Source organism: Pantherophis guttatus, chromosome 3 (assembly GCF_059756535.1).
Source record: "Pantherophis guttatus breed Tessera chromosome 3, ASM5975653v1, whole genome shotgun sequence".
Classification (NCBI taxonomy): Eukaryota; Metazoa; Chordata; class Lepidosauria; order Squamata; family Colubridae; genus Pantherophis; species Pantherophis guttatus.
This window is the reverse complement of record NC_142065.1, coordinates 50884918-50900167: the sequence shown is the minus strand read 5'-3', so window position 1 is coordinate 50900167 and position 15250 is coordinate 50884918. Positions and strand designations below refer to the sequence as shown.

General features: G+C 38.2%; 1 protein-coding gene across 2 annotated transcripts in view; it reads right to left on the bottom strand.

Annotated features, from left to right (window-relative positions):
* The window catches only part of GRM4 (glutamate metabotropic receptor 4), a 355948-nt gene that overhangs the window by 42251 nt on the left and 298447 nt on the right, over positions 1–15250 (bottom strand). For both annotated transcript variants that reach the window (XM_034414637.3, XM_034414638.3), the window contains 3 exons: positions 10077–10277; positions 3979–4115; positions 2005–2940 (listed from right to left, as the gene is read on the bottom strand). In XM_034414637.3, the coding sequence (XP_034270528.1) occupies positions 2005–2940; positions 3979–4115; positions 10077–10277 (1274 nt within the window). The remainder of the gene's footprint in view (positions 1–2004; positions 2941–3978; positions 4116–10076; positions 10278–15250) is intronic.

Below are 15250 nucleotides of genomic sequence, written 5' to 3'. Positions count from 1 at the left end.
ACTCTAATTTCAGTTTTCAGATTTCTTCAAGCCTTGGTATCTTTTAGTTTAAAAAATGTAAACCCTTGTCGAGAGGTCATGTTCTACTGATAGAAAATTGGTTATGTTCAACTAAAATGGTGTTTTGGGAATAAGACATGTTGATCATGCAGCATATTGAACAGTTACATGCCAGAAATGTTATGCTTTCCCTGATCACTGCCTCTGTAAAAATGTGCAACCTGAAGGCATTTGATCTTTACTCAGTCATATTTTGCTCAGATTGAGGATCCAGGACAGGAGATGGACATTTTTCAGGATATGGCACAGTGTTATTGCCCTCTCTTAACGTCACATTGAACTCAGTGCTGGCTGTTGGCCAGTTGCATACCTAGCAGCCACAGCAGAGAACAGGCCCACAACTCTTCTACTGGCAAATCAGATTCCTGCAGTTCCTATTATCCAAAAAGTAACAAGCCCACCCCACGAAGGTGATTTGGATCAGGCATTTTCTTATCGTTGGTAAATTGAAACACACAGTTAGGGAGAGGCAGAGTTTGTAATCTCCAAATCAATTTAGCATAAGATCTTTGTTCATTTTTCTCATGCTTCAAATACAACCCATGCCCTTAATTTCACCATCACCATTTTCTCATGTGATGTGGTTAGATTTTTTTAAAGCATTATATATAGTTATAATTGCTATAATTATAACTACCAGCTGTAAAAAGAGAGGGAGAGTGAAAGACAGAATAGTTTTGGGAAAGGGTTCGGTTTTTCCCTCAAGGTCTGAGGAGAGAGACTGGAGGAACTAAATATGTATAGCCTGGAAGACAGCAGGGAAGAGGATGACATGACTGAAACTTTAAGGGTGTTAATAAGGTTCTAGAAGGCAGTATTTTCAATATTAAACAAAAATCAAGAACATGGGGTCATAACCTCAAACTGAGAGGAGGGAAGTTCAAAAGTAATATTAGCTTGGAACCAACTTCCAGCAGAGGTAGCGGTCAATCATCACTGAATATAAACATGCTTGGGATAAACACATATGAGCATCATCTGACAAAAAAAACAATAATTCAAAATTAATTAATTGATTGAAAATAAAAAAGCTGGAACGTCAGACTGGATGGGACCACTAGATCATTTTCCACGAGCAGTTTTTTATGTTTCTGTGTTTCTATCTGCATCTTCAAAAATGAGAGTAACAAAGGTACAAATCAAAATTACACAAGGAATAATAATATAGTCATTAGAACGCTAGAGAAAATTAAAAAAAAATATCTCAATCTATTTATCACTATATAACCTTGTTAGAATAAAAAGATCACTGCTATTTTTCTAATGGGTATGCTCTTTTATGTTCATTATAAAGATAATAGACAATTTTGCATTACAAATTTATGACATATGTGCACTTGTTTGCTTATCTTGCATTATTCTGCATTTGAAAAGCTGAGGTTGCCACTGCCTGAAAACTGCACTTCAATAATACCAAAGCATTCGAAAAATCATTCAAATGTAATTCCCCAGAAGGAAGGCCTCATTTTTTTTACCTCTTCCTCCTTGAAATCTTGGATTTTCAAGGATTGTATAATCCCCACATATTTTTGTAATATAGTATATATTCCATAGACAATGATACCTGTCTTCCAAAACCAAGAATTGCTAAGGAATGGGGTGGGGGAGTGTAACAGAAGAAAAGAAGAAACCAAAATAATGTTACAAGTACAAGAGAATGGGGAATAGAAGGAAAGAAAAAGAGAAAGTAACCCAGAAAAAAAAAAACCAAAGTAAGTTGTCCATATGATGAAAAAACTAAAGTAGTAAAAAAAAAAACCCACAAAGAAACCCACAAAGCACAAAAAAGAATAATTTCAATAGCCCCTGAATGCTATCAAGTTACCAGATCAATGCAAAAGTCTGCAGGTTCAAACATGCCAGGCATATTTCATCACTGGAGGACCTGGAAGAGAATGGAAGATTTACTCGTCCTGCCCACCTCTGCCCTCTCATGGCCATTACCTTCTCTGCTGACTGGGATGTCCCAAAGAAGATAGGAATGAAGGCTAACCACACAATGCAAGTAGTGTACATGGTAAACCCAATGGGCTTGGCTTCATTAAAGGTCTCAGGAACCCCACGGGTCTTTATAGCATATACTGTGCAGGTTACCATGAGCAGCATGCTGTATCCAAGCAAACAGATGAGGGATAGGTCAGAAATGTCACACTTAAGGACTCCCCGGGCAAAGCGGGGGTCTGTAGTCCGCTGGTCTTCATAGTCGATGACAGAGTGTGAAGGGTCCACAATGAACCAGATACAGACCCCTAGGAGTTGCAGAGATATGAGGCTGAAGGTGATGACCAGCTGAGAAGCAGGGCTGATTAAGCGTGGAGCACTGACCGACTTCTTGCCCTGCTCAAAAATGCGATAGATGCGATTGGTTTTGGTCAGCAAGGCAGCGTAACTGATGCTCATGCCCAGGCCCAGAAAGACACGCCGTAATGAGCAGGTGCCCAAGTCAGGCTCAGCAATCATCAGGAAGGTGGTGGCATAGCAAAGAAAGATACCCGTCAGCAGCACATAGCTTAGTTCCCGCCCTGAAGCCTTGACAATAGGTGTGTCGTTGTAGCGCACAAATGTCACCACCACAAAGAGGGTGGCAATGATGCCCACAATGGCAATGAAAACTGGCACCACAGCCCAAGGAGAGCTCCACTCAAGTTTAACAATGGGGATGGGGATGCAGCCCGTGTGGTTCTCATTGGGGCGCTCACTGAGACGGCACACCTTGCAATGGAACTCATCTTGCTGATATTGGTATCCATCACAGCGCTCACAGTGCCAGCAGCATGGGATGCCCTTCACCAGCTTCTTCCTTTCTCCTGGTTTGCATGGCTGGCTGCATATGGAGGTGGGCAGACGATTGCCTCCCCCAGGCCAATGCAGGCGCTCCATCTGCAGAAGAGAGAGAGAGAGAGGGAGAAAGCAAGAATCTCAGCAACCTACCTAAGCCTGGGTCAGAATAAGAGATTGGGCCAAATGTCCTACCCAAGTAGCACAGAATGGTTGCTTTTAATCAATAGTTTATCCAGTTAATATGTGTGCTGCTCCTTATTTGCAGTTCTTCCTGTCCTAAAGCTGAAAGATTTGTTTTTGAAAGCCTGTAGAAATTCTTCCTCTCCCAAGACAGACCCTTGAGTTTTGCAATTTACCTGCTGCAGCCTTTTACTAACTGGGCCCACCCACAATGACCTTTCTAAACTACACTAAACAGTTCAAGCTCTGTACTTTTCCACCTCTCATTGTGGCTATGTAATCTATTTATCTTTGTCTCCTTCTTAAGGTTATTTCAAAGCTGTATGCACACACGGTCTGATTGATTGTAACTCCCACTTCATTTGCTATATTATTTGATTTTATTGTGCACAGCTACTGAGCCAATTCTGAATACCTGCTCATTAAAAGGGAAACAAACGTTTGCATACAATTCCAAAATTCTTTACCTAAGTTTCACTTGTTGAATGTTAATTTCAATATTGAAATGTATCGCTCTGGAATAGTTGAGGTCAAGGGTGAGCACCTTTGATGATTTAAAACAAATGGGGGAAAGCAAATATGTTATATTTATTTGTCCTTGGGACTGAACCTTTAAATTTTATGTTTGTTTGGTGATAGTTCCAATTGCAATATTTTTTTGCAGCCTACTGCAAAATGTCGTTCGGATAGTTAGAAATGGTGTACATTGGATTGTATTATTGAATGAAATCATACAGCAGTGCGAGAGCTAAACTCAAATCTTGTTTTGTATGATCTCTCTTTGATGTCTATATACAGATAGCCTGAATAAAAAATAAGCCCATTTTGATCAATGTTCTTGATTTTATTGGGTTTCCTGAGTACAGTTGTGATTCTTACTTAAAATTCTGAAGTTGAAAAGACAGAAAGTTATCCCCCAGAAATGTTCAGATATCTAAACACAACAAACTGACTTACTTTTAAGTTTAGATGATCTGCCCAGTGCCCAATAACTTTATACTCGGGCGTAGCATTCTTGATCTGGTACTGATAGATGTCATAGCGGCCTGGAGCATCTCCGTTCTCATTAAATGTCACTGGGGTTCCAGCAATACCTACAAGAAGCAAAGTACTTAGTTCCAGAAAGAAAAACGGAATAAAGTTGGATGGCACATTTGATTTATGAAACATATATCTAGTTTAATATGTAAAGCTATCTTGCAAAATTGCCCAACAGGTGGGGTGGATTTTTTTTTTTTTTTTGGACAACCTCAAAGTTTACTAGCTGTAGAAAAGCATAGGAGAGTGCTGCAAAGGAGTAAACATACATCAAGAAATAAAGAGCAGAGTGACTCTGAGCATCTGATTCAGACCCAAACTCCGTTCACTCTGTTCTCTCACACTAAAATCTACTTTTTTTTCATTTTTACATAAGCAGCTCATCTTAGAAAGCAAGAGCCTTTTAGTTGCCTTTTGCAGATCTGCTAGATATCACATCCAGATTTACCAGTAGTTTCTTTGCTAGAAACAGACATATAGAAGACAAAATAAGAGCTGCTGCCCACACAAGGAGCCCTCATTTGTAAACTAGATAAAATTAGGTTTCTGCAGCTTTCTTCCTCATGATCTTCTATCCAGGCGTTAACCAGATCTGACCTTGCTTAGCTTTTTAAGGTCAGCCAAGGTTATCTTGATATTACTATGCCCATCTAGACTCTGCCAAGTTATATAATCCTTACTATTTAACTCTATAATCAGAGAATTAGGAGTTTGTTGTCATACTGGATGCCAAAATCAAATTGGTTTAAAGTAAGCTGTAAATGTTAATGTCAGATCAGAAAAGAACATCCATTCCTTTTCTAAATCTCTCCTGCAGTGTCACAAAAAGCAGAGTGTTGGTGACAAAATTAGAAGGCCCTTAAGACTTGGGTGTCCTCCCACGCATGCAGGTTGGGAGATTAGGTGGCCTGTGAGTTACTGTTAATTATTGCTGATGGTTATCCTCAGCTGACATTCTTTTGATTTTATTCTTGTTGTGTAGCTTCTTTTACTATTGTTATTACATCAATATTTTCAACTGTATTCACCATCCAGCATCACTTGTGCAAAATGGGCAGCCACATGAATTGAATAAATTAAATTAAATCTCTGAGCAACTTTATAATGTAAAATGAGTATACTGACAGATATAGGGAGCATAAATCTATGCCATACCAGGGGTGGGTTGCTACCGGTTCACCCCGGTTCGCGTGAACTGGTAGCGGCACCAGCGGGAGTCTCTGCCCACCCACCCAGATGTCATCAAAAATGATCTGCATTTGCGCAGAACCTTCTGCGCATACGCAGAAGCACCGGGCGCTCGCAAAACGAACCAGTAGCACTGGGATTTGAATCCCACTACTGAGCCATACCCTGTTAGTTCATGTATTTGGTACCAATGGTATAAACTTGATCAAATTTTTAGCATCTAAATCCAAAGAAAAAGAAGAGTCCTTTTCTTGACAGGCAATCAGTTCCACTTTGTACATAAAAACAGCTTTCAAAAGGCATTAGACAGACCTGCCATCAGATCTGCCTGCATATAATTACATTGCTCTTGGATGTCCAGGAAAATGCTCTCTGTCTAAGTCATTGCACAATAAATCCATGAAAAATGCTGGCCCATGATGAGCCTACAATCATTCATTTACCAAAAGTGGTAATCCCAGCTCAGCATTCAACTACATAGATGGAGACAGAAAATAATAACATATTTTACTGTGTTAAGTGAATCTTGAAGAGCTAATATCATGAAATGAAAGAGCTGAAAAGAACCTGGATATGGAGAGGTCATGAAGAAGTGTCAGGACCTGATTGTCTTCAGTTCCAAATCTATGAGTATTTTAACATTTTTATTTTCTCCTATACTTTTCCCTGCATGATGCAGACTGGATCTCCGGGTCAGATCAAGGAATGAAAAAAGAGAGATGGATCTCTATTCAATCCATGTAGCAAACATGACTAGATTCACGGTTGAATTTTCAACACTGCTCCTGGGACAATCCATAATTCTCAATAGTAACAGGATCGCTTAATGGGCACTCAGGAGTTTGAATGACACATGACAGTGTTGCTCCCACATCTCAACATCTGATGCTTGAATGTCTTAAAGCTGCCTACTGGGAAAGCTTGCTTGTCTCACCAAATGCTGCCCCTTCTAAACGTGACCAGTGTTTCTTCAGTTCTTTTATATTACCTCTTCCTTCTTAGCACAGGTCGTAATAGACCCTGGAGAATGGTCTCATCAAGACTATGGCCACATAATAAAATTAACCTCACTGCAGAAATAGTAGCAAAACGAGTAGGGGACCCCTTGAACATGTGCTTGATGATCTGCAGCAATTAGTAGGTGATAATGTTGATCTCCCTGTCATAAAACACCTTTATTTTCCAATTTCTAAGGACCAAATCTTCATTAAGGAACTCCCATAGAAGCAAGTTTCAGTGTGGTTTTGTCCTTTTTTGTTCTCCTGGAGATAAACCAGTGATGTAGGAAGGTTTTGTTGTCTGCTTATTTTTATATATTGAGCCAGGAAGAAAGTTATAAGAATCAAAGCGGGCCTGACAATGACATCTCCTCCTTTTCTACCTCTGTTCGTATATCAAGTGTAAGGACAGAAGTTTAGCAATCAGATGAACTCTAACAATCTCTAGGAAGTCTAGCAATCATTCATTTGCTCTCTTGCTCAGGTATTACCTTCTCAGGTTGATAGTTTCTCCTATTTTTCTTTATTTTCCATCTTTCATCCACTTCTAGTATGAGAGATGGAAACAAAGAAATGAGAGTGGAACAACCAAAAGTAGAGAAGGAGTAAGGATGGTTGCACTACTCATTACATTATATGGTATATGCAGGGAGGGCTAAACTTAAAATTCAATGCCAACAACATGGTACGTTAATTTGGGTGGACTGTTTCAGCCCTTTTATGAATAAACAGAGGTCAGTTTATATTTTATATGGTTTAGGTACAATACGTGACCCAACCAGAAATAACAATCCTTTTGGCTCTATACATTTATTTCTATAGTGCTAGCTATCTGTATGTTATATATTGAAAGTATTATTTTTTTTTAAGATGCCTAAAAATTCTTTGTTATCAGATTCCTATGCTTACATGTACAGAATCTGGTAAGCCATATTACTGATTGATATGTTTCTGTAGTTCTGTTAGTCCTAATCTGAAGATGTGCTTGAATTTTATCTATTCATCAAAAAATTTCAATGACATCTTTTGTTGCCTCGCCAATACCAGTATCAAACTATAAGCCACTCTATCCTCTTATACAGTTAAGTGGCTATATAACTTCAGGTTTGAGTGAAATTAAAAAAAGATTACTTTCAGTGAAAACTTCTTTGTAGAAAATGTTGGAACATGATGTTATAAGGAACAAGTTTGGTGGCCCACTGCCCTCTAAACTGTTCAGTTGACCTTCTTATCATGACAACACCTGCAGCTACACAGCAAGCTGAGAGGGACAATGTTTGCTGTTCCAGTTCTTGCTCTGGGTGCTTTTTGCAGACAGTTCATTATCATTGATGAATACTGTCAGTGATCAGCACTATTATCTCTGCCACTCATGTGCAAAGGGAAAGGTTGCAGAGGAACACCAAGGGACGCAGTCTGTTGGGGAGAAGGGGCAGGGTAGAGTGCAAAGCAGTTCTTCAAAACAAAGGCAGCCAGGGCCTGATTAGGCATTTGTGCCATCTGTTCAGTGCCAAGAAAGCACTGCTAAGAGATTGAGATCTGTTACTTTTGCTCACTCCTTTGATTTTCTTTCTGCATGCTTGCATGTATATTCATGATAGAAGACAACTGCACAGGGGTATTCTTCCAGATCTCAATGAAATAAAAGTATAAAATATTGAAAACTGCAGGTAACTCAAATGTCCACTTCTAAGATGACATAGTTCTACTCAAGTTGGTCTTTATCGGGGCCAGAAGTCAGTCCCTCTTCCTTTCATCTTCTTCTTTTGCTGGAGAACAAAAACCATGCTCCCAAGGAGAAATAAATGGTTATGTACCTCCTTCTCCCTGTATCTATATCTCAAGAGTGAGCAGTGAGTACAAAAGAAGATTTCTTCAGGCAATAAAACACAGTTGTTTATTCCAAGATCTTCTCCATGTATGGATGAACTTGGAATTCAGAGTCATAGAAACAACCTAGTTGCTATTCTCCTTTATCCAGTTTTTTACAGATTTCTCATGGAGTGGAAAATATAAATGGCCTCTAAATCAGAGCATCCAAAAGGCCATTTATCCATGTTAAAATGGGAAGCTTAATCACTTGTGCATTTGTAAAATATTTTTGTCCTCACTTTTGTCTTAGAGGTGTTTTAAAATATGCCTAATATATAAGACAACTTCAATGAAGAAAAGCTATTCAGCTGTAGGAGCAAATGGGCACTCACAATCATATTAAGGGAAGTTTATGACATACAGTAGAATGTGACCAGATGACAAGTATAATGAAATCTTTAGTTACAGTGGTTTGCTTAATGAGTTGCTTCAAGCCAAGACTTTTTGTTGTTTCCCCCCCCCCTCCAAACTTCACCTTAAAACAAAATCACACGAATTACACAAATAAATCCCAATAACATTAGGAAGCAGGAAACTCAAATAACCAGCTAGGAAGAGAATAAATAAGGGAGACAGATTGTAAGGGGATTGCAGTGGAAAGATAAATAGATGTAATAAGTAGGCTGAAGAAAAGCCATATATTAAAAACACAATGTGAGAATGTGGGGAGTTTCTAGAAGATATAAAGGAATAACTAATTGGGAGAGGAAATATTTTTTTATCAAAGAAGATACTTTATTAATGAGGGAGGAATGAAGAAATGAGAGCTATTAAGAGAGAATTCCTCATTTAGATAGAACAATGATGGAATAACAGCCTTGGGGACACAGTGATTAGAATGCAGTATTGCAGGCTAATTCTGTCGACAGCTAGGAGTTCGATTCTCAAGGTTAACTCAGCCTTCCATCCTTCCGAAGTCAGTAAAATGAGGACCCAGATTGTTGGGGGCAATATGCTGACTCGATAAACTTTGAGCAGGCTATAAAGCACTATGAAGTGGTATATACATCTAAGTGCTATTAATATTGCTAATTTTAGATATAGGTTTTCTCCCGGGGATGCTACAACCTTCTTGTAATCCAAACAAGACAGCTTCAGAATCCAAGTGCCTACACATCCAGATATTTAGATGCAAATATTTGGGAGTAAATGGTTTCATCTACCACAGCACAGAGATTTGTTTTTTTCAAAATTGTTAGATTGCATATGAATGGTGGAATTCCTATAGGTTTTCATGGCTGAAAATCAGCAATAAGACCTTGAACTGTGAGCCATATAAACTGACTAAATAAATAAATAAATAAAATGTAAATGAAATGTAGAACAGAATAAAATTAAGTGAATAAATCATATACACACAAACACACACACACACACACACACACATATATAAAATGTTTTTCTATTGAGACACCTGGTCTACCCCAACATGTGTGAGGGGGCATTCTGCTCCCTTTCGCCTTTCAACTCCAATCCAGGAGCCCTCAAGCAGTCACATTCACAACAAACCATTTTATACCAAATTTGTATTTTCTTATAAATTTTTACTTATATTTTATTTCTTTATCAGCAAAATATAAATTATATATCTATATCTATATCTATATCTATATCTATCTCTATCTCTATCTCTATCTCTATCTCTATCTATATCTATATCTATCTATCTATCTATCTATCTATCTATCTATCTATCTATCTATCTATCTATCATCTATCTATCTGAAAAAGTAAATGTACACGCAGTAAATAGTCCATTAATTTAAGTCCTATATGCCTCTTACTACATCTCAAAACTTAAATATATATTTTAAATATTTTAAATATTAGGAAGGGGCAAATTGAAGTTGCCAAAGAGATAAACCAATATTTTTTTTCTTTCCTGTTAGTTATGGAATGCCATAGCCCTAACATTAATCCAGTAAGGTTAATCTTAATGGTGCTCTTTCAAAGGCAGACCTGAGAAATTGACATTCCGGATATATTTGAGCAACTCTCCACCATCTACTGGATCCATCTTGGGGCAAAGACCAACCTTCCCTGGACACAAGTTCTTGTGCATATTGTGCAGTGCGTGGCCCATGGCATAGACTGCGTCAATGACAAACTGCACCTTTCCTTCCTGCTCATAAGCAGAATCTTGGCCAATCCGTTCTCGATCTGAAAGAAAAAGATACAGGGTAGGAATACGTGAGATGATTTTTCTGAGAAGCTAATGACTTAACAAGTTGTCAATTCCCTTCCGAAACTGCAAAATAATGGGCACAGCCAGTAGTATGGTTTAAAGGCAGTAAGGACCATTTCCTTTTATACTCAGAATTACTGAGAAAAGGCATACACTGAGATAGAAGAAAATAAACCACAATAAACAACGGGGGGGGGGGATTAAAGTATCAGTAGAACTTATTTATGAAGAATAAATAAACATCCCAGGCAAACCAATGCACAATCTCGGGGTCGTCCTAACCTCATGGCTTCTGCTCAAACAGCAACAGCTGCTCTTTGCACACCTTTGGGTGATGCACCAGTTGCACCCATTCCTGGACCAGGAGGCTCTGCTCACAAAGACTCATGCCCTTGTAACCTCTTTTTTAAGCTACTACGACATGCTCTACATGTGTCTACCCCTGGAGAGCATTCAGAAAGTTCAACTGGTGCAGAATTCAGCTGAGCAAGTAGTAAATGGTGACAGGTATATGGCACAAGTAACACCACTACGTGTTGAGATGCATTAGTTATCAGTATGTTTCCAGCTGCAATTCAAGGTGCTGGTTGTCACCCTTAAACCCTGCATGGCATGGCTTGGAACCAGGTCACTTGAAGGAGCATCTTTTCCCCAGAGTCTCTACCTATCCAATTTGATCTAGCAGATTGGGCAATATTCTCCCCTCAGAGATTAAAAAGATTCTAACCCCGTTAGCCTTTCAAAGGGCTGTAAAAACCTGATTATTTTTGCAAGCATGTGGCGCTGAATGTGTCAAGGGCCCAATTCCTGGCTTTATGGTTAACAAGCCAAGTATCTTGGCTGCTGTGTATATTTATTTTGGGCTTTTTATTGCTTTTATTGGTTTAAAATGTTTCAATGTTTTAATACAATGTTTCAATGTATTATTATTTTTTTAATTTTGAGTCACCATGAGTCATTGATTAAGATGGGCTGCTGTAGAAATTGAATAAAAAATAAATGAATTAATAAATAAATTCCAGCATGAAGAAATTAGCCCCATATATTCAAGCACTATCCGATGCTTTTCATTGTGAATTATATTCATTGTGAATATATGAATTCATTGTGAATTCATATAAAATTTCAAGCAACATTTTTTGTAACTCAGTTTCAAAGGTGAATATAGAATTCACAATGCTCCTTTCCGTCGTTTGTCCCTAACAGGGAAAATAATCTCCATGTGATTAGATACACTGTGTAATTCTGATTTCTGCAGAGGCCTTTTACATACATTCAAGTGAACGCAAAACTCCTTTCAGAATATCCCTCTTAATACAAGAAAGAAGGCAGGAATATTAACTACGAAGGGAATACCGATTCCCCAATTTTAGCCTTTTCTTCCCTTGAGACCTGCTGGTAGTCAGCAAGAGATATCACAAAGGACATGTTCTGGAAGCCTCTAACTTAGACCAGTATTGAAGCATATGCAGGTATTCAGACTCTCACATTATCCTTCCCACCATACTAGTAACTCTAGCACCAGTTCTCTCAGGTATTTTCAGCAGTGTCAAAGAATACCTTGTATAACATCCATCAGTTACAGCAAGCATTTCATCAAGTCCTTGCCCTTGTCAGACATACTGCTAATTTTTTCTCTACCTCAGTCCTCTTCCCCTCTAACCTTTACCCCGGGCTGCAGGATCACTCAAGTATCTGCTAATTAACCATGATAGCTGCTTGCCTCTTCTTGTCATAACTGTTCTCAGTGGATTTCAGACATATTAATCCCTTGGTAAAAGTTGCCACTTAACATAGCACTCCATTCATTACAGCTAAAGGAGGATCCCCTGTGGTATGGTGCATTCGTACCACAAGAGTAACAGCAGGACTGCCTTAACAAGCCAGACTCTCAAATATGGTCCTCTCCCCAACCGCTAGCAGAGGGAAAACATCTGCTTGTACCAAACCATGGGACCTACAGGGGAAAAGCTAAGAGGTAATTGTTGGAAACAAGACCTGACCAATCTGGAGAAAGGAAATAATGACTCTTATCACAAAGAACCTCTGGGTAAACTTGTCTTAAAAACTCCATTCATGTTTAGGAATTGACTTTTGGACTCTAATGCATAATCCAGATGCAATTTCCAAACACAGCAAAATGCAGAGATGACTATCAGAAAGAGGTATAGTCCGGCAGAAGGAGATTATAGTTTATGCACTGGGTGCTGATCTAAATGGCATTTTATATAAGGGACATCAGTAATATAGTACAAAGCTGTCCTCACCAGCAAGGAGGAAAGCAGGCAGGGAGACTTGGTGTGCATACACACATACAGCGAGAGGGGTGTGTGCAAAAGAATGAGTTTTCCCTCTATTATATCAAAAAAGAAATACACTTCACTGACTATTAAAAAGTGAGTTATGGAGAAAACACAATTGATCTGATGTTGTTAGCCTTTTTAACCCATCTATCCCCATAACATTATGATAGATCTTAGCTCAAATAACACTTAGCTCAAATGACTAATAATAATAATAATAATAATAATAATAATAATAATAATAATAATAATAATAATAATAATAATTTTATTTCTATACCGCCCTTCTCCCGAAGGACTCAGGGCGGTGTACAGCCTATTTAAAAACACAAGACAAAACATCAATTAAAAATTTAAAATAATTAAATAAATTTGGCTCAATTTAAAATCCCACAAATTTAAAATACCCCAATTTAAAATTATTATGTTGATAGCCCAGCCTGGCGGAACAACAGGGTCTTCAATGCACAGCGAAACACCTGGAGGTCAGAGATCTTATTGGTGCTAGAGTTACTAGTATAAGCAGAATCAAGTTTGTGAGACACATCAAGGATTCTCCCTTCCACTTCACTTCACTTTTAGCCAGACTATTTATGAAGAATTTTATTCTCCAACTCCTGGTAAACCTAAACATATACTCCATTTCCTGCAAGAAATGGAGTTAAGTCATAGTCCCACATAATGCAAACAATATCAAAAGGAGCAGGGGTCCCTAAGATATTTGATGAAGGTCTTCTGAACATTGCTACCTAAATACCTTTAATTTGTCATATCTGAAGTAAAATTAGAATCTAGTGATGCTTGTATTTTGTCATGATATAATTCCATTGGTGCAAATCATGCCCAAAGAGCAAACTGTAAGATCTTCAGACATAAACCTATGTAGCTGGTATAGAAAAATGTCACACAAGCACTATAAATATGTTTCTACCTCATAAAAAGTCCAATCCTTCTTCAGTGATGCTACCATGGAATCCAAAAATACAAATTGGTCTGAATTATGCCTAATTATATCCCATTCCATTTTCTGTTGCCGAAAAATTCACTTCAATATAGAAGCCTCGTGCTTAGCAGCTGATGTACCAGCAAAAGAGACACTATAACAAATTGATAGAGAACTGACCAACAAGAAAAGATTATATCAAGGCGGTAAATTTACAGTCGATCTTTCAAAGTTATAAAAATGCTCTTAGACTACATGGAAATTACTCATATGAAACCCGTCAAGTTATCCTTTCTTTCCCATTACTGACAAAGACTATTAATCATCTCTCTCAGTACAGAGCCCTTTCTGCATTTGTCTCTCAATGAGCAGACAAGGCACTCTATCTTGTCAAGATAATTACATATTTTTAAAAGAAGGTTGTAATAGACTTTAGTCCTGAGCTAAAATCCTCTGGGAATTTCCTTCCAGCATTTTTGCTATTGAGGGCACCAATTTTTCATGAAGAGGAATATTTTTCCATAATTTTAAGAAATGTGTGTGTTATCGGGACTTCCAGGGAAGCAACAGAAGACTGAAGATGGCTCCTCTCAGTGGAGTCAACAATCATGATGGAACAAGGGCTGGTGAACAGATCAGCTCCTTGGAATTTGTTCCCAAACAATAAGAAAGAACCTGTGATTGGCCACAGGCACTGCATACAAGAGTCTCTACCCATCCAACTTGATCTAGCAGAATGGGCATACTGCAAATCTCATCAGCTAAAGAGTGTCAGTCGGTGGAGACTAGATGACAGGCTTTTTCTGCAGTGATTCCTGCTCTATGGGACATCCTTCCTTCAGAGATTAGAATGGCCCCAACCTTGATAGTTTTTCTAAGGACTTAAAACCTGGCTATGATCCTAGGATGCTGAATGTGTCAAGGGCCCCGTTTCCTAACTGCTGACTGGCCAAATATCTCAGTTATATATATTTATTTTGGATGTTTTTCCTGTTTTTTTATTGTTTTAAAACAATAAATTGTAATATAGCTTTTGAATTGTAAGCCACCCAGAGTCATTGACTGAGACAGGCAACTATAGAAATTGAATGAATGAATGAATGAATGAATGAATGAATGAATGAATGAATGAATGACAGACAGACAGACAGACAGGCTCTCTGCATGGGGACCATAAGAATGTACTCTCCAGAGAACTGTTGGCAATAGAATCAATCATCTTAACCTAATGTTATGGGTTTAATGTCTAGGGTCTATATATAGAGTCCATTAAAATTGAACAGCTAATAAATTCAAATAAATAAATCCCCAATTCCAGTAGACTTTATATGTAGACCCTGGACATTAAGCTCATAAAATTAGACTGAGAAGGGTGATACAATTCTCCTTTTCTCCTTTTCTTTTTTTTCAGAAAAAACAATTTTCCTTATCTCAGAATCCTTGTCAGGATTAGACCAGATGTAAAGCCAGGAGCAACCTGAGAAAGTTATGTTCCCTCTGTTTTGAAACTTCCATTAAGACTTACGTACCATTGACATGATTCACAACACAATCAACTTCATCTAGATCAATATTTTTCAAACTTGGCAATTTGAAAATGCCAGCAAACTGGCTGGCAAATTCTGGGACTTGAAGTCCACACATCTTAAAGTTGCCAAGTTTGAGAAATACTGATCTAGATTTAGAATGAATATTATTCTGA